This window comes from Ranitomeya variabilis, chromosome 4 (assembly GCF_051348905.1).
Source record: "Ranitomeya variabilis isolate aRanVar5 chromosome 4, aRanVar5.hap1, whole genome shotgun sequence".
Taxonomy (NCBI): domain Eukaryota; kingdom Metazoa; phylum Chordata; class Amphibia; order Anura; family Dendrobatidae; genus Ranitomeya; species Ranitomeya variabilis.
This window is the reverse complement of record NC_135235.1, coordinates 171,638,719-171,659,288: the sequence shown is the minus strand read 5'-3', so window position 1 is coordinate 171,659,288 and position 20,570 is coordinate 171,638,719. Positions and strand designations below refer to the sequence as shown.

General features: G+C 45.5%; 1 protein-coding gene across 1 annotated transcript in view; it reads left to right on the top strand.

Moving 5' to 3' along the window:
• Window positions 1-20,570, top strand: part of LOC143770110 (heparan-alpha-glucosaminide N-acetyltransferase-like) — a 1,433,242-nt gene that overhangs the window by 693,219 nt on the left and 719,453 nt on the right. Inside the window, exon 10 of the mRNA XM_077259379.1 lies at window positions 8,517-8,677. Within this exon, the coding sequence (XP_077115494.1) occupies window positions 8,517-8,677 (161 nt within the window). The remainder of the gene's footprint in view (window positions 1-8,516; window positions 8,678-20,570) is intronic.

Here is a 20,570-nt window from a genome sequence, read left to right as displayed (position 1 = left end):
TCATCCTCAGACTAATGGACAAACGGAGCGAACTAATCAGACTCTGGAGGCTTATTTGAGGTGTTTTGTTTCTGCAGATCAGGATGATTGGGTGACCTTCTTGCTGTTGGCTGAGTTTGCCCTTAATAATCGGGCTAGTTCCGCTACTTTGGTTTCGCCATTTTTCTGCAACTCTGGTTTCCATCCTCGTTTTTCCTCGGGACATGTGGAGCCTTCTGACTGTCCTGGGGTAGATTCTGTGGTGGATAGGTTGCAGCAGATTTGGAATCATGTGGTGGACAACTTAAAGTTGTCACAGGAGAAGGCTCAGCGTTTTGCCAACCACCGCCGCGGTGTGGGTCCCCGACTTCGTGTTGGGGATTTGGTATGGCTGTCTTCTCGATTTGTTCCTATGAAGGTCTCCTCTCCTAAATTTAAGCCTCGCTTCATCGGTCCTTACAAGATATTGGAAATCCTTAATCCTGTGTCCTTTCGCTTGGATCTTCCGGTGTCGTTTGCCATTCACAACGTGTTCCATAGGTCTTTGTTGCGGCGGTACGTTGTACCTGTGGTTCCTTCTGTTGAGCCTCCTGCTCCGGTGTTGGTTGAGGGCGAGTTGGAGTACGTGGTGGAGAAGATCTTGGATTCTCGTCTCTCCAGGCGGAGGCTTCAGTATCTGGTCAAGTGGAAGGGCTATGGTCAGGAGGATAATTCCTGGGTGGTTGCCTCTGATGTGCATGCGGCCGATTTAGTTCGTGCCTTTCACGCTGCTCATCCTGATCGCCCTGGTGGTCTTGGTGAGGGTTCGGTGACCCCTCCTTAAAGGGGGGTACTGTTGTGAATTAGACTGTTTTGGCTCCCTCTTGTGGTCACTAGTGATATGACTCTGGGATTGTCTTTCCTCAGTTTGGCACCCACCTGGGTCGTTAGTCCAGGGGTGTTGCTATATGAACTTCCTGAATTCTCAGTCTGGTGCCTGGCATCGTTGTAATCAGTCCTTTCTGTTTGCTCCTGTCTGCTTGCCCTGGTTCTTGCAAAATTAAGCTAAGTCCTGCTTCCTTGTTTTTTTGGTTATTTGTATTGCTCTTATTTTTTGTCCAGCTTGTACTAAAAGTGATTTCTGTTTTTGCTGGAAGCTCTAGGGGGCTGGTATTCTCCCCCCGGGCCGTTAGACGGTTCGGGGGTTCTTGAATATCCAGCGTGGATATTTTTGATAGGGTTTTTGCTGACCGTATAAGTCATCTTACTATTTTCTGCTATTAGTCAGTGGGCCTCTCTTTGCTAAATACCTAGTTCATTCTTACGTTTGTTTTTTCTTCTTACCTCACCATTATTATTTGTTGGGGGCTTGTATCCAACTTTTGGGGTCTTTTCTCTGGAGACAAGAAAGGTCTATCTTTTCCCTTCTAGGGTTAGTTAGTTCTCCGGCTGGCGTGAGACGTCTAGAACCAACGTAGGCACGTTCCCCGGCTGCTGCTATTTGTGGTGCTAGGATTAGATATACGGTCAGCCCAGTTACCACTGCCCTATGAGCTGTTTTTTTGTGTTTGCAGACTTGGTATTTATTTCTGAGACCCTCTGCCATTGGGGTCATAACAGGAGACACAACTTAAAGTTCAAAAAAATAGTTTGTAGCATCAGCAGCAGTACCAACAGCAGGCACAGAAAACACACAAAGCTGGCACAGAGTGCAATAACATGAGACTAATTCATGACACCAAAAACAACACCATCACCTATTCTGCCTAGTCTGCCATTTGGGCGCAAAAGTAATTAGAGATCCATGTCTACACTTTCAGGAGACAGCCGGATGCCCTTATCCGTCAGGACACCACAAGCAGTGCTGTAGACACGTTCTGACAGAATGCTAGCTGCCAGGCATGACAAAATCTCCAAGGCATGAAAGGCGAGCTCAGGCCACTCTTCCATTTTAGAAGACCAAAATGCAAAAGGGTCCAAATTCCCCCTGATGTAATTTATATTGAGTTCAAAATACTCCTGCAACATCCTGTCGTGACACAGCTGTCGAGCGACCTGGGACCAGGGGCTCCTTTCCAGGCCTTAACACTAGGGGGCGCCCTAGCTTGCCCTGTTCCCTGGGATACTTCAGATGGCAAAGGCGCCGGGGTCTCCACCCTTGCCTTAAAGCCTAAGTTAGCCCTTCGTCTGTCTCCTTCCCCCACCCAGGGAAGAGGGGCCGCTACTGTGCACAACAGTACAGGGCAACAAAGACAAGGGTCAACTGAAAACTTCACACACACAAAATATTCACTCACATAGAACAGAGGAAATCCACCAGGGTGTGCAGGAAGGGGAAGAAAGCAAAACAGGGAAGGATAAGGGATTTTCAAGCATACAAACCACTCTAGAGTCACTTATAACTCCTCCAGCAATCCTTCTCAAACCAACTTCTCTCCCTCCTATTGTCATGAAGCAAGTGCTAACGCTGACAAGGACTTGGTAATAGAGCCCAGATTTTCTAGGGAGAAGGAGTGGCTAAGTGAGCAAAGCTGAACACAGGAATTTCCAACATGGCTGATTAACCCCTGTTTTGCAGAAATAAATAAACCCATTTAATAAACCGGAGAAGTGCTTCTTCTCAGCAGCGGAGTAGGAGCAACCAGACGCTGAGGTCTTCTGGTTCCGCTCCATTGTGGTAACCCCGTTATACATCCGCTCCAGTCGTTCACAACGTGTCAGACTTGTACTCTGTTCTACTGGTGCACGTCTATAAAATAAGTGTGAAATGACTCACAGAAATCGCTTATGCCACTTACACTGCTGCTGCTGCTAATGTTTTTGCGATGACCATGATATTAGGCTGCACTGCTGTAATAAAGAATTCTTGGGACCAAGATGAATTACACGTTTTTTCACTTGATAAAGACTCTAGTCCAGCATTGAAATGTGTTGTGGAAATAAAAACCATTTAACTCATCTTGGTCCCAAGGATTCTTTAATGCAGCAGCGCAGTCTGATACTGTGGTATCATTCAAAATGGTCAACTATCCTGGAGGAGATCATCCCCCAGTCACAAGGCAGCAGCAGCTGATATCATCAGGTGTTCATAGGAGCTGGGTCTGCATACAACCAGCTAAGGTGAGCACCTTCCTTTTACTTTCCTTTGTAGCTAAAAGGGTATCACCCGATGGTCTTGTGCGTTTTTGTTCCCCCACAACTTCTATAATGTTTGTGTCATGAAGCTTTAACATTCCCGGGGTTAGAAGTCTAGAATTGTGATGCACACTGTGTGCCTCACTGCTGTCTTGGGGAAAACCACTCTTAATGCTGTTTACAAGCGTGTTTTGATACTTCAGCATATGCACATCCCTTTCAAGAGGGGCAAGCATCTAGCAAAATTTACTCTTGTACCGTGGATCTAACAAAGTGGTAACCCTGTAGTCAGCACTATTTCTAACCCTGGCATCATGTTGAAGACAGTGCAACAAGGAGGCACTCGGGCGCTTCCATGAGGTCCAAGTCCATGGTGTTTTGGTGGTGGGGTAACACTAAGGCTATGTGCACACGTTGCGGATTGTTTTTCCTGCATGGAATTGAACTAAATCCGTAAAGGATTGCTCAAGCAATGTTAATCAATGGGAATCCAGAATTGGTGTGAACATGCTGCATAAAATTCTGCACTGATTTGCAACGTTTTATTTTCCTCAGCATGTCAATTCTTTTTGCGGATCTGCAGCATTTCTGCACCCATTGACTTACATTGAGTCAGTTAAATCTGCAGCCAAACCACAGGTGTAAAAAGGTTTGTGGATTTTCTGTCGATTTGTGTGCCAAAAACGCTACAGAAAGGAAAGAGGAAGAGTGTGTGGGTGGAGAATATGTGTGTTTGGGGGGAGAATATGTGCATGTCTCTCTGTGTCTGTCTGCGTGTGTGTGTGTCTTTCTGCAGGTGTCTGTGTGTGTCTGTCTGCGGGTGTCTGTGTGTGTATGTCTGCGGGTGTGTGTCTTTCTGCAGGTGTCTGTGTGTGTCTGTCTGAGGGTGTGTCTGTCTGTCTATGGGTGTCTGCGGGTGTGTGTGTCTGTCTGCAGGTGTCTGTGTGTGTGTACCCAGCTGTCATCTGATGGGACTACTATTCCCATCTGGCTATGTCTGCTGTCACATATAACAGTGACAGCATGAGCCGATGATGGGAGAATAGTCCCATCATCTGGCGACTGTGTTCAATTGTAAAGATTTTTTTTTTTTACATAATTACATAAAATGTACATACTCACCGAACACCTAATCCCCAACACCTGCGTCTACTGCAACAAAAATAAAATAATAAACCAACATATACTCCCTGTCCACTGCAGTCCATTTAATTACGAGTGTCTCACGACGATCTCACGTGTATAACAGTCACATTGGGAGATGTGACTGCTCTACCCGGCCTCTGGTGATACAATGACAGGAGGTGATCCCTCCTGTAGTGTATCACTGCACTGCCGTGAGAGTTCACCGGAGTTCATCAACTGATCAGCTACGGTTCTCACTCGCGGCACCGCTGCGTGAGAAAGTTCTCACGCAGCGGTGCCGTAAGTGAGAGCACAAACTTCAGTGAACTCTCAGTGATACACTGCGGGAGGATTACCTCCTGTCAGTGTATCACTCGAGGTCGAGTAGAGCAGTCACATCTCCCAATATGACTGTTCTACATGTGAGATTGTCATGGGACAATCGGTAATGGACTACATCAGACAGGGAGTATTATGTGTTGGTTTATTATTTTATTTTTGTTGCAGGAGATCAAGGGAGTCGGGGATTAAGCGATGCACTAAGCATGGTACATTAAGATTCAATAAAGGAGTCTGTGTGATTACTTCAATTAAATGACTTTATTCTGGCTGTGTGTTTATTTACCATATAACTATAGGATTCGTAATGGATAGGAGTCTTATTGACGCTTCTCCATTACTAATCTATGTGCTTGATGTCACCGGACAATACAAAGGTGACATCAACCCCACAAATATGACCCCACTTGCCACCGCTACAGGGAAAGTGGGAAAAGTGAGGCTAAGTGTCAGATATGGTGCATCTATAAGGTGTGCCATTTCTGGGGCAGCTGAGAGGTGATGTTTTAAGTCTGGGGGGTGTCAATATCCATGGCCCCTTCCCAGTCTATTAATATCAGCCCGCAGCTGTCTGCCTAGCCTTTGCTGGTTCAATTTTATAGGGGGACCCCATGTCAATTTTTTTCTGGGGTTCCCTTATAAACTAGCCAGTAAAGGATAAGCAAACACCTGTGAGCTGATATAAGTAGCTTGGGAACCTTTATGGCTATTGGCTCCTTGCCAGAATATTAACAGCAGCCCTCAGCCGTCGGCTTTCCCTCTGCTGATTAAGAAAATTACACGGGAGCTGATGCAATTTCTTAAAGTTTAAAAAAAACAAACAAACAGATATTGCATTTACACAGATTTCTGAGGGTATGTTCCCACATTCAGTAAGCGCTGCGGGTTGGACACTGCATACATCCACAGCGTCCCACCCGCAGTGGCCAGTGGATGGGATTTCAAGAAATCCCATGTCCACTATGCATGCACCAGAGCCCGCGGCTTCCCTGCAGAGACGGACATGCGATGCATCTTTCCAGACCGCAGCATGTCTATTTACCTTGCGGAGACGCTCAGTCTCCGCAAGATAAATATCACCCATCCAATGTATAGGACACGGTGATTCCGCATGGTTCAATAAACACCTGCATTCAAAAGCCAGCAGCGCTTTGGATGGAGTGGACATGTGATGCATCCAAAGCACCGCTTAATACTCACTGTGGGGACATAGCCTTATAACAGTTGCTGTTTTGTTACAGCATATGTAGGTTAATTATATTAATGCTCCTACATAGGTTGGTGACAGTGTGTGTGTCTTTAATAGTGTGTGTTTATTTATTTATTTATGTGTGTGTGTGTGTGTGGGGGTGTATTTAATATTAATGAGGGTACCTGGCTGAAGAGGTTGAACAAGGAAATGACATCACATTTCTTTTCTATTTTTAATAATATATCTTTATTTAGCTTACAAATCCGCATCAAAATCCACATAAAAAATGCATTAAATCCGCATGGAATTTCAACTGCGTTTTCTGCCAAGAGAGACAGAATCTGCTCAGAATTATACACAAGCAAATCTGCAACATGCACACATAGCCTAAAGGTTGTTTCCTTCGTCTCCTCCCAACCAACTACGGACAACAGACGGGATCATTATCCTCTTCATCTCCTGACTGTTTCCCATCCATCACCTCTTCCTCCTTGTTCTCCTCAATTTGTTCCTTGGCTCTTGCACCTTTACTAACAGTTTGTTTAGTACCATGAGCCCCCGTCGCTGTTATTCACCCTCCAATGGCACCCGCCTGTGCGAGGACAGTCCAGAGCTTAGATATATTGTTATCCCTTCCTCATCCTCCTCTGCTTCCACCTCTTCCAATGGGACCACCACCACCTCACGCAAACTATTCAAAGTGTGGGCAGCACGGTGGCTCAGTGGTTAGCATTGCAGCACAGGGGTCCTTGGTTCAAATCCCACCAAGGACAACATATGCAAGGAGTTTGTATGTTCTCGCTATGTTTGAGTGGGTTTCCTCTGGGTTCTCCGGTTTCCTCCCACATTTCAAAGACATACTGATAGGGAATTATAATGTGTGCAAAATGTAAAGTGCTCCGGAATATGTTAGCGCTATATAAAAATAAAGATTATTATTAAAGATTATAAGTGTGCTCCAGCATGTAGATGACTGGTATACCTAACTATTTTGATGAGCAAATAGGGCCTCCTGGCTGAACAACAATATTAGGCCTAACAATTTTTAAGAGAAAAAAGGGCTTTCTGATTCCTCACTGCAACATAGTTTTTGTCTAAATGATTTTGATTAGCAAATGGGCCTCCTGAGACTGCAACACAGTTTTAGCACAATCTAGTTAGATGCTGGAAGATCGGTTTCACACAGGACAGGATCCTAACAAGCTAACTGACAAGTTCACTTTCAGCAGCAGCAGCACTAGCAGGAGCGGCTTCTCTGCACTGTGACACTGAGAAAATGGCGACAGCAAAACAAGATGTCCGCTTTTTATATGCACAGCGACATGAGATTTCGGTAGCCAATCACAGAAGACCTTGCGTCATGACGTTGTGGATGGTTTCTGTGACCTGATTGGCTGCCAGAATTTACACACATTAAATTAAAGGGAACCTATCACCCCGTTTTTTAAAAATTAGATAAAAATAGTGTGAAATAGGGGCAGAGCTGGGCTTTACATTAGTGCCTTTTTGGTGCCTTTACACCCCCGTTAGGCTGCCGAAATACCTTTGTGAAGTGGCCGTTTTGTCCTGTCACTCAAGTTGGTCAGGTCGGATGGGCGTGGTCACAGCGCTGTTTCTCCCCCAGATCAGGCTCATCATTACATTGGTGGCGTAGTGGTGTGCGCATGTCCAAAGAGAAGATCCACTGCCCAGGAGATTCAAAACAGCGCGGTCTACGCTATTCGCCGTTTACCAGTGGGCGCGGCGCGGCGCTGCCCGGGGCTTCAGGAAAATGGCCGCGGGATTCCGCGCGTGCGCAGATGGAGATCGCGGCGGCCATTTTCCTGAAGCCCCGGGCAGCAGAGCGCTCCATCTGCGCACGCGCGGCCACAGGAAAGATGGCCGCGCCCACCGGTAAACGGCGAATAGCGTAGACCGCGCAGTTTTGAATCTCCTGGGCAGTGGATCTTCTCTTTGGACATGCGCACACTACTACGCCACCAACGTAATGATGAGCCTGATCTGGGGGAGAAACAGCGCTGTGACCACGCCCATCCGACCTGACCAACTTGAGTGACAGGACAAAACGGTCACTTCACAAAGGTATTTCGGCAGCCTAACGGGGGTGTAAAGGCACCAAAAAGGCACTAATGTAAAGCCCAGCTCTGCCCCTATTTCACACTATTTTTATCTAATCTTTAAAAAACGGGGTGATAGGTTCCCTTTAAGAAAAAAACAGTATGACGCTCCTTTAACCTCTCCACTCCCCCTCCCCTCATCAAACACGTTCCCCCATCCACCCTGCTCATCATACAGCACCAGACTAGACAACTAGACAACGTGAAAACAAAAACATTAGTGGAAATGCAATGATTTTCCGAACTGTGACTGAATTTTGAGGACTTTGAGTAAAAATGCTCTGGAAACTGAACAGGAATCCGAATGTGCTACGTTTGTGCTGAATTTGAATTTTTCGAACGTTTTCCTAACAACTTCACTCATCTCTAGTTCTGAGTTCCTACTGTAAGAATAGGGAGATGTTATATCCTTTTTGTACAGAAAGTCATTTGGATGCAGCTTTAACTAGTCATTTTACTGAAAGTATAGTTTCCCTTACAATTATATATTTCCTTCACAGTGGTCATTTCCTATCTAATTGTTAGAATCTACTCTCTTGTTGCACTTAACCAGACAAATGTTTAGGTAGCTTGCAGTTTTTTTTTGTATTCCATAAACTGAAATGTTACAATTGCAATAACCATTGGGCATACTGCTAAATATGTTTCAGGTTTGTCTTCATCATTGGCACCTCCGTGGCTCTAGCTTTTAGCTCCATGCTGAAAAGAGGATTTCATCGTTCACAGCTCGTGCGTAAACTGACATGGAGAACATGTGTCCTCATAGCAATAGGAGTTTTCTTCCTTAACTATGGCCCAGCTGATGGTCCTTGTGAGTAATAACTTCTGACAAATAATCATAGAAACACAAATTTGCAACTTGTAGTGCAAAATGTACATCCCTTTCCTCTGCTTTAGATTTTTCTCTCTTACTATTTTCTACCTGTAAAAAAAACGCAACTTCTCTTCCACACTGTGATTCATTCTTTGTATTTTAAACATATTAGAATTATATATATATATATATATATATATATATATATATATACATATATATATATATATATATATACTGTACGTTCTGCTTCAGTCTGTGTGCTTGACCCTTTGAGTGTGTGCCCTGTTTGCACTGTGTTTATATTGCTCTCCGTGCGTTACTCTGTTTGCTATTCTGGATTTCTGATCTCTGGCTTTGCTTCTGGCAATCCTCTGTCTCTTCCCTTTGGTACCTTGTGATCTATTGGCTCTGATCTTTGCTTATTTGATAATTCTCTAGTGTTTATTCCTTCTCTGTTTCCCGGTTTCTGGTTCCGCCTCCTGACCTCCTCTCACTCTGTCACATGTCTAAGGTCCTGTTGGTTACCAAGTTAGTTACTCAGCGTTTTGCTCAGCTCCTTTGCTGCTGTGTGCAGCTCTCCGTGCAGCCTTATTACCCGGGAGCCGTGACAAGAAATTGCATAACAAATTGTGCAATTTTTCCTGTTACCCTTGGTCTAGGTTCACATTGCGTTGGGGCAATACATTTAACGGGTCCGTTAAATGGATGCGCTAAAAATGAGCCCAAATTGTCTTGTATTTTTGCCATTGCGTTAGCACATGCATTAAAGCATGTGGCTGCGCGTCTGCCGGCATTTGCAATAGAGTTCTATGCAGAGTTCTATACCGGACCCAAAAATGCGGTAGTCCACGTTCGTAGGTGCGTTAAAAACTTTTGACTACTCAAAATCCGCATGCGTTAGGATCTCTAATACCCCTTAGTGACGGAGCCAAATTTTTAAAATCTGACCAGGGCCACTATATGTGGTAATAACTCTGGAACGCTTCAACAAATCCCAGTGTTTTTGAGATTGTTTTTTCGTGACACATTAGACTTTATGATAATGGTTAATATAGGTCCATATGTTTTGGGAGGGGGTTTATAAAAAATATCAGAAATTTTAGAAAAATGTTAAAAAATAGCAATTTTCAATCTTTGAATGATTATCCCTTTAATCGAGATAGTCATACCATAGCAAAACATTAATAAATACCATTTCCCACATGCCTGCTTTACATCAGCACCATTTGTAAAATGTTCTTTCATTTTGTTAGCATTTTAGAAGGTTTAAAAATGTACAGTAATTTTCATTTTTTTTCAAGGAAATTTGCAAAACTTATTTTTTTAGGGACCTATCCATGTTTGAAGTGACTTTAGAAGTCCCATATATTGGGAAACCCCCCAAAATTATACCATTTTAAAAACAGCACCCCCTGACATATCAATAACTGCAGTCAGGTAGTTTATTAACCCTTCAGGTGATTTTCAGGAATGAATGTAAAGTGGCATGACAGGAATGAAATTGTGTATTTTTACCACCTAAATGCTGATAACTTCTGAACAGGTTACAACAGCCGTCAGACTCTAAGGCCGCTATTTGGCCATTAATTGCCATCGGAAACATCAGGACTACCCAATCCTGATCTGAGGGCACCAATTGGGATAGACAGGAAGCCCCCACACTCTGTTAACCATTTATATGATGTAGTCACTATTGACAGCAGTATCTAAGGGGTTAAACAGATTTGGATGGTGCCGGCACTGATCGTGGCTGATGCAGCAAGTTGTAAGCTATAGTGTACAGAAGACAGCTGCTGGATTGTCACCTGTATGGGGATGTTATTTTCTTTAATCTCATGTCAGTTAAAAGACGTATTGGAGGTCATTAAGGGGTTAATGTAAGTCTATGGATGCGTTAACATGTCTGTTACATTGCATTAGTGCCGCCTACAAACGGATCCATTAATCGGATTGCCCTAATGCAATGTGAACCTAGCCATATGAAAATGCAAAATTTGGGGCTAAAGTAACTTTTTTGTGGGGAAAATGTGATTCTATTATTTTCACGTCTCAATGGTATAAACTTCTACGAAGCACCAGGGAGTTCAAGATGCTCACCACACATCTAAGTACATTCCTTGAGGGGTCTAGTTTCCAAAATGGAGTCACGTGTGGGGGGTTTCAACTGTAAAGCAGATCAAGGGCTCTCCAAATGGGACATGGTGTCCCCTAATAATTCCAGAACATTTTACATTCAAAAAGTGAAATGATGCTCCTCCCCTTCTGAGGAAGGGAATGTGTCGTGGCTGTGTGACAGTCATGACACATGCATGGACAGCCCAACAAACAGGCTTTCCATGCATGTGCTGTGACAGTGACACAGCCAAGACATATGTAGCTGTGGAGCCAGACAGCTGATCAGCAGGAGCAATCTATGTATCCGAGTTCCCTCTGCAGCTTTTTCGACAAGCGCTATAGCATGCCGAAAAAGCCCTGACCTGATCAAATTTGCTCAACTCTAGTTTTGAGCACCTTGAGGGTGCTGTATTTAGAATTGTGTCACTTTTGGGTATTTTCTTTCATATTGACCCCCCAAATTCACTTCAAATGTGAGGTGGTCCTTAAAATTTAGTTGGGAAAATGAGAAATTGCCAGTCAACTTTTAACCCTTACAAAAACAACAAAAAAATTATGTTTTTATGTTTCCAAAATTGTGCTCATGTAAAGTTGACTTGTTATTTATTAACTATTTTGTGTGACACAACTTTCTGATTTAAGGGCACAAGAATTAAAATTTGAAAATTGCAAAATTTGCTAAACTTTTGCCAAACATCCCTTTTTCTCATAAATAAACGAGTCATATCGAAGAAATTTTACCACTAATATAAAGTTCAATATGTCACAAAAAAACAATCTCAAAATCAGTGGAACCCATTGAATCGTTCCAACTTCATAAATTGACAGTGATCAGAATTGTAAAAATTGGCCTGATCATTAACATGCAAACCACCTTCGGGGCTCAATGGGTTAACACACAGAGAGAGGCAATTCTTCTTTTTCAATATCACCAGCATTATTGCAGAATCATGTCAGCAATCAAAATGACACATTATGTACCTGACATTTGCATTGTCCTTTTCCTACTGTTGCTTAAGTTGAACTATACCTATTTTGCTGAACTGCAAGTTGCTTAGAAATATTAATCACTATGAATATTGACATCCACAATGTTATAGCTGCGGGAAGCATTTTTCCTTTAACTGCATATAAATAATTTGATGTAGTTAATCCAGTACAATAAACTGTCATGTTGCTGAAACTCTACATCAGAGGTTTAGCCTCATACAATTTCTTAATGGTAGAATATTGACCTATGCAGCCAGCAGGCAAATTATTCCCTGAGTTTCCAGGACACACTTATTGTCCCCTAGTGGGCCTCTAATACAACTAAACTGTAAAGATCCATAAGAAGGTAACTTGCAACCAGAATCTATTTTATAGTTAATTCACAAATATTCTAATTAGGTCTTATATCAATGCCTGTGTGTGCAAGAAAAACCAAGTTCTGCATAGATAGAGGGTTGAACCTTAGAATAATTTCCTATGGTCAACTTGGGTCTGACAGTGACCACTAGGGTTGAGCGACTTTCATTTTTTTAAGATCGAGTCTGGTTTTGTGAATCCCGATTTAGTCCAGAGTCGAGTCGAGTGAAGTCGGCCGATTATCGCTAAAAGTCGGGGATCGACCGAAACACGAAACCCAATGCAAGTCAATGGGGAAGCATAGCCGGCAGTGAGTGGAGGCCAGGAAAACACCTACAGTGCACATTTTACTGCCAAAAACATCCATTCTTGTTTTCTGAAGCTTGTCAATCTTAATTAACTTTATAATAATAGTTGGGCACTGGAAATTGGGGGTCATTTGGCAAAAGTTGTGGGGGTAGGGCTGGTTCAAGGTTTTAGTGGGCCCAGGAAACATGGACTACGTCATGGCGGTGGAGCAGGGAGAGGTAAGTATTTCAACATTGCAAGTGCTGTGATCCTGAGCAAGCAGGGGGGGCCCACTCGTTCGCATTGGCACTGGCACAGGGCCCCTCAAAGTACGGCGGTGTGTTTGCATGGCGGGGGCGCCTCCCACCAGCAGCGACACTTTTGCGTACTCTGAGTGGCCCTGTGCCAGTGACGTCGCCAACGAGTATGCCCCCCCACCTGATGAAGGAACCTGCACTTTCATCTGCACCTTCCTCTTTGTCCCTGTGTAAGGTGGTATAATATGCGGGAAGGGGAACCTTACTTTCAGCAGGGTCAGATTCTGGCTGTGTAGAGTACAAGGGGAATGTAGTGGTCTAGGTCAATGTACCAGCAGACTCATCTAGCAGTGGCTGGGCAATGGGCAGGATGATGAGGAAACAGATATAGGGCCAAAGAATAAAGTAGGCTAAATGCAGATCAAAATTGGTAACAGGACTAAACAGGCGGCATTGCTTTGTTCAGTGGAGTAGCAAACCCAAGAGCAGCAGACACTGTTTCAAGGGCCTAACCACACTAGTAGGCCAAATGCAGTTTAATATCTGATAGTATAGGCCGAAAGCCAGAATGTGGAAGCTCAGCTTTGTTCAGTTGAGGACAACACCAGGGAGGGGCAGACACCGTTAGTAGGCCCTAACCACCATTTTGTTTTTTAAAAAACACTTAATGAGAGCCAGAAGGTTGAAGCTCAGCTTTATTCAGTTGAGGGCAACACCAGGGAGGGGCAGACACCGTTAGTAGGCCCTAAACACCATTTTGTTTTTTAAAAAACACTTAATGAGAGCCAGAAGGTTGAAGCTCAGCTTTATTCAGTTGAGGGCAACACCAGGCAGGGGCAGACACCGTTAGTAGGCCGGAACCACCATTTTGTTTTTTAAAAAACACTTAATGAGAGCCAGAAGGTTGAAGGTCAGCTTTATTCAGTTGAGGGCAACACCAGGCAGGGGCAGACACCGTTAGTAGGCCGGAACCAGCAATGTGTTTAAAAACAGCAGTTAATCAGAGCCGGAAGGTAGAAGCTCAGCTTTATTCAGTTGAGGGCAACACCAGGGAGGGGCAGAAGCCGTTAGTAGGCCGGAACCACCATTTTGTTTTTTAAAAAACACTTAATGAGAGCCAGAAGGTTGAAGCTCAGCTTTATTCAGTTGAGGGCAACACCAGGCAGGGGCAGACACCGTTAGTAGGCCGGAACCAGCAATGTGTTTAAAAACAGCAGTTAATCAGAGCCGGAAGGTAGAAGCTCAGCTTTATTCAGTTGAGGGCAACACCAGGGAGGGGCAGAAGCCGTTAGTAGGCCCTAACCACCATTTTGTTTTTTAAAAAACACTTAATGAGAGCCAGAAGGTTGAAGCTCAGCTTTATTCAGTTGAGGGCAACACCAGGGAGGGGCAGAAGCCGTTAGTAGGCCGGAACCAGCAATGTGTTTAAAAACAGCAGTTAATCAGAGCCGGAAGGTAGAAGCTCAGCTTTATTCAGTTGAGGGCAACACCAGGGAGGGGCAGAAGCCGTTAGTAGGCCCTAACCACCATTTTGTTTTTTAAAAAACACTTAATGAGAGCCAGAAGGTTGAAGCTCAGCTTTATTCAGTTGAGGGCAACACCAGGCAGGGGCAGACACCGTTAGTAGGCCGGAACCACCATTTTGTTTTTTAAAAAACACTTAATGAGAGCCAGAAGGTTGAAGCTCAGCTTTATTCAGTTGAGGGCAACACCAGGCAGGGGCAGACACCGTTAGTAGGCCGGAACCAGCAATGTGTTTAAAAACAGCAGTTAATCAGAGCCGGAAGGTAGAAGCTCAGCTTTATTCAGTTGAGGGCAACACCAGGGAGGGGCAGAAGCCGTTAGTAGGCCCTAACCACCATTTTGTTTTTTAAAAAACACTTAATGAGAGCCAGAAGGTTGAAGCTCAGCTTTATTCAGTTGAGGGCAACACCAGGCAGGGGCAGACACCGTTAGTAGGCCGGAACCACCATTTTATTTTTTAAAAAACACTTAATGAGAGCCAGAAGGTTGAAGCTCAGCTTTATTCAGTTGAGGGCAACACCAGGCAGGGGCAGACACCGTTAGTAGGCCGGAACCAGCAATGTGTTTAAAAACAGCAGTTAATCAGAGCCGGAAGGTAGAAGCTCAGCTTTATTCAGTTGAGGGCAACACCAGGGAGGGGCAGAAGCCGTTAGTAGGCCGGAACCAGCAATGTGTTTAAAAACAGCAGTTAATCAGAGCCGGAAGGTAGAAGCTCAGCTTTATTCAGTTGAGGGCAACATCAGGGAGGGGCAGAAGCCGTTAGTAGGCCGGAACCAGCAATGTGTTTAAAAACAGCAGTTAATCAGAGCCGGAAGGTAGAAGCTCAGCTTTATTCAGTTGAGGGCAACACCAGGGAGGGGCAGAAGCCGTTAGTAGGCCCTAACCACCATTTTGTTTTTTAAAAAACACTTAATGAGAGCCAGAAGGTTGAAGCTCAGCTTTATTCAGTTGAGGGCAACACCAGGCAGGGGCAGACACCGTTAGTAGGCCGGAACCACCATTTTGTTTTTTAAAAAACACTTAATGAGAGCCAGAAGGTTGAAGCTCAGCTTTATTCAGTTGAGGGCAACACCAGGCAGGGGCAGACACCGTTAGTAGGCCGGAACCAGCAATGTGTTTAAAAACAGCAGTTAATCAGAGCCGGAAGGTAGAAGCTCAGCTTTATTCAGTTGAGGGCAACACCAGGGAGGGGCAGAAGCCGTTAGTAGGCCGGAACCACCATTTTGTTTTTTAAAAAACACTTAATGAGAGCCAGAAGGTTGAAGCTCAGCTTTATTCAGTTGAGGGTAACACCAGGCAGGGGCAGACACCGTTAGTAGGCCGGAACCACCATTTTGTTTTTTAAAAAACACTTAATGAGAGCCAGAAGGTTGAAGCTCAGCTTTATTCAGTTGAGGGCAACACCAGGCAGGGGCAGACACCGTTAGTAGGCCGGAACCACCATTTTGTTTTTTAAAAAACACTTAATGAGAGCCAGAAGGTAGAAGCTCAGCTTTATTCAGTTGAGGACAACTTGAATTAGGGACTGCATACAGACTTAGCAGGCTGTCCCCTGTGTGGACCATGCATCCAATACATTAACCCATTGAGCCACAAAGGACACGTAACCTTCCGTGGCCATGCCTACAGGTCCATGTGTCTGTTGTCAGGTGTACCTTTGTCAGTGTAGGCCTATTGGAAGGAGGGACCGCAGACAGGCTTCGAAGGCCTAACACAATAAAATGGGCTGGCTGTAGGCACTTTAAAATTGGTTCCAGGGGTACACGGGCAGCAGTGGTCTGGTCAGTGGAGGCCTAGTGGAAGGAGGGACCGCAGACAGGCTTCGAAGGCCTAACACAATAAAATGGGCTGGCTGTAGGCACTTTAAAATTGGTTCCAGGGGTACACGGGCAGCAGTGGTCTGGTCAGTGGAGGCCTAGTGGAAGGAGGGACCGCAGACAGGCTTCGAAGGCCTAAAATAACAAACAATAGGCTCATGGCAGTTTTACAGCGGTTACATGGATACACGGGCAGGCAGCTTGGTGGTGAGTGGAGGAGTATTTAAAGTAGGGACCGCAGACAGGCTATCAAAGGCCTAAAATAACAAACAATAGGCTCATGGCAGTTTTACAGCGGTTACATGGATACACAGGCAGCTTGGTGGTGAGTGGAGGAGTATTTAAAGTAGGGACCGCAGACAGGCTATCAAAGGCCTAAAATAACAAACAATAGGCTCATGGCAGTTTTACAGCGGTTACATGGATACACGGGCAGGCAGCTGGTGATGAGTGGAGGAGTATTTAAAGTAGGGACCGCAGACAGGCTATCAAAGGCCTAAAATAACAAACAATAGGCTCATGGCAGTTTTACAGCGGTTACATGGATACACGGGCAGGCAGCTGGTGATGAGTGGAGGAGTATTTAAAGTAGGGACCGCAGACAGGCTATCAAAGGCCTAAAATAACAAACAATAGGCTCATGGCAGTTTTACAGCGGTTACATGGATACACGGGCAGGCAGCTGGTGATGAGTGGAGGAGTATTTAAAGTAGGGACCGCAGACAGGCTATCAAAGGCCTAAAATAACAAACAATAGGCTCATGGCAGTTTTACAGCGGTTACATGGATACACGGGCAGGCAGCTGGTGATGAGTGGAGGAGTATTTAAAGTAGGGACCGCAGACAGGCTATCAAAGGCCTAAAATAACAAACAATAGGCTCATGGCAGTTTTACAGCGGTTACATGGATACACGGGCAGGCAGCTGGTGATGAGTGGAGGAGTATTTAAAGTAGGGACCGCAGACAGGCTATCAAAGGCCTAAAATAACAAACAATAGGCTCATGGCAGTTTTACAGCGGTTACATGGATACACAGGCAGCTTGGTGGTGAGTGGAGGAGTAGTGCAAGGAGTGTCTGTCCCAGTACTCCCAAAATATAAATAGATGTTAATGTCTCGCAAAACAACCAAAACAAAAAAAAGGTGGCATACTTAGGTACAGGGGTGGGCTCATCTACTGAGTTTCTGACATAGTAATTTGGCAGTAACTATTTAATGGTGCCAATATAGGACACAGACACAGACTACTTTAAGTTGCATCATAGATGTCTACAAATTTGTATTGTCAGTGCCAGACATTGAATGATGTCAGCGAATAGACTAAAGATTGGTGGAGCTGTGCGACATAATTTTGCACGTGGTAGAGCACATTTTGAGCTGGGGTAGGGGGGAACTCTCTTGAGGCCGGCGGGACCGCCCCAGGGCACCTCATGTTACAACGGTGTGTCTGACGTTGGGTGCGCACCGCCACCGCCAGAGACACTACATTGTACTATGAGGGACCCAGTAGCAATGCCGTCAACCAAAAGCGAGCACACCCACCTCTTCAGACAAACAGCAGTCTCACGGGTGCTTGCGCCAAGTCGCGATACCACGGCCCCGTGTGGGGAGTTTTGCCATTTAGGGAGGTGTAAACATGTCGTATGCTGTACAATCAGCTGCAGCAAATTAGACATTAGAAAAGTAATTCACAGGCAAGAGCTTTTCATAGGAAAGCTAGGTGTCGGCCGGGCAAGGTGGGGCAAAAGATTTTGAAATCCAGTTGTGGTTCATTTTAATGAATGTTAGATCGTCAACATTTTGGGTAGCCAGACGAGTCCTTTTTTCGGTTAATATTGAACCTGCAGCACTGAATACTCTTTCTGATAGGACACTTGCTGCCGGGCAAGCAAGCTCCTGCAATGCATATTCTGCCAATTCTGGCCAGGTGTCTAATTTGGAGGCCCAGTAATCAAATGGGAATGACGGTTGAGGGAGAACATCGATAAGGGATGAAAAATAGTTAGTAACCATACTGGACAATTGTTGTCTCCTGTCACTTTCAATTGATGCAGCAGTACCTGTCCTGTCTGCGGTCATAGCAAAATCACTCCACAACCTGGTCAGAAAACCCCTCTGTCCAACGCCACTTCTGATGTGTGCACCCCTAACACTCCTAGTCTGCTGCCCCCTGGAGCTCGTGTGAGAACGATCACGTGCGCTGTGTGCTGGGAATGCCTGAAGCAAACGGTCAACAAGAGTTGATTGTTTGGTTGCTAATATTAGTTCCAAGTTCTCATGTGGCATAATATTTTGCAATTTGCCTTTATAGCGTGGATCAAGGAGGCAGGCCAACCAGTAATCGTCATCGTTCATCATTTTCGTAATGCGTGTGTCCCTTTTTAGGATACGTAAGGCATAATCCGCCATGTGGGCCAAAGTTCCAGTTGTCAAATCTCCGGTTGTGATTGGTTGAGGGGCAGTTGCAGGCAAATCTACGTCACTTGTGTCCCTCAAAAAACCAGAACCCGGCCGTGACACGCAACCAATTTCCTGTGCCCCCGGGAAAGGTTCGGCATTAAAAATATACTCATCCCCATCATCCTCCTCGTCCTCCACCTCCTCTTCGCCCGCTACCTCGTCCTGTACACTGCCCTGACCAGACAATGGCTGACTGTCATCAAGGCTTTCCTCTTCCTCTGGTGCAGACGCCTGCTCCTTTATGTGCGTCAAACTTTGCATCAGCAGACGCATTAGGGGGATGCTCATGCTTATTACGGCGTTGTCTGCACTAACCAGCCGTGTGCATTCCTCAAAACACTGAAGGACTTGACACATGTCTTGTATCTTAGACCACTGCACACCTGACAACTCCATGTCTGCCATCCTACTGCCTGCCCGTGTATCCTCCCACAAATAAATAACAGCACGCCTCTGTTCGCACAGTCTCTGAAGCATGTGCAGTGTTGAGTTCCACCTTGTTGCAACGTCTATGATGAGGCGATGCTGGGGAAGGTTCAAAGACTGCTGATAGGTCTGCATACGGCTGGCGTGTACAGGCGAACGTCGGATATGTGAGCAAAGTGCACGCACTTTGAGGAGCAGGTCGGAGAACCCAGGATAAGTTTTCAATAAGCACTGCACCACCAGGTTTAAGGTGTGAGCCAGGCAAGGAATGTGTTTCAGTTGGGAAAGGGAGATGGCAGCCATGAAATTCCTTCCGTTATCACTCACTACCTTGCCTGCCTCAAGATCTACTGTGCCCAGCCACGACTGCGTTTCTTGTTGCAAGAACTCGGACAGAACTTCCGCGGTGTGTCTGTTGTCGCCCAAACACTTCATAGCCAATACAGCCTGCTGAAGCTTGGCAGTAGCTGGCCCATAATGGGACAACTGGTGTGCAACAGTGTCATCTGCCGATGGAGTGGTTGGCAGACTGCGTTCTGTGGAAGAGCTGTAGCTTCTGCAGGAGGACGAGGAGGAGGAGGAGGAGGGGGTGCGAACGCCTACAGCCAACTGTTTCCTAGACCGTGGGCTAGGCACAACTGTCCCTAAATTGATGTCGCCTGTGGACCCTGCATCCACCACATTCACCCAGTGTGCCGTGATGGACACATAACGTCCCTGGCCATGCCTACTGGTCCATGCATCTGTAGTCAGGTGCACCTTTGTACTCACAGATTGCCTGAGTGCATGGACGATGCGCTGTTTAACATGCTGGTGCAGGGCTGGGATGGCTTTTCTGGAAAAAAAGTGTCGACTGGGTAGCTCGTATCGTGGTTCAGCGTACTCCATCAGGGCTTTGAAAGCTTCGCTTTCAACTAACCGGTAGGGCATAATCTCTAACGAGATTAGTCTAGCTATGTGGGCGTTAAAACCCTGTGTACGCGGATGCGAGGATAAGTACTTCCTTTTTCTAACCAGAGTCTCATGTAGGGTGAGCTGGACTGGAGAGCTGGAGATCGTGGAACTTTCGGGTGTGCCGGTGTACATGGCAGACTGAGAGACGGTTGGAGACGGTATTGTTTCCGCCGGTGCCCTAGATGCAATATTTCCTCCTACAAAACTGGTGGTTCCCTGACCCTGACTGCTTTTGGCTGGCAAAGAAACCTGCACAGATACTGCCGGTGGTGCGGAAAATGGTGGCCTTACAGTGACGGAAGGGATGTTGCGTTGCTGACTAGCTTCATTGGCCGAGGGTGCTACAACCTTAAGGGACGTTTGGTAGTTAGTCCAGGCTTGAAAATGCATGGTGGTTAAGTGTCTATGCATGCAACTAGTATTTAGACTTTTCAGATTCTGACCTCTGCTTAAGCTAGTTGAACATTTTTGACAGATGACTTTGCGCTAATCAGTTGGATGTTGTTTAAAAAAATGCCAGACTGCACTCTTCCTAGACTCGGATCCCTTTTCAGGGATTGCAGACTGAGCTTTAACCGGATGGCCACGCTGTCCTCCAACAGGTTTTGGCTTTGACACGCGTTTTGGGCCAGATACGGGCCCAGCAGATGGAACCTGTTGTGATGTTGATGCCTGCTGCGGCCCCTCTTCCACCTCCGC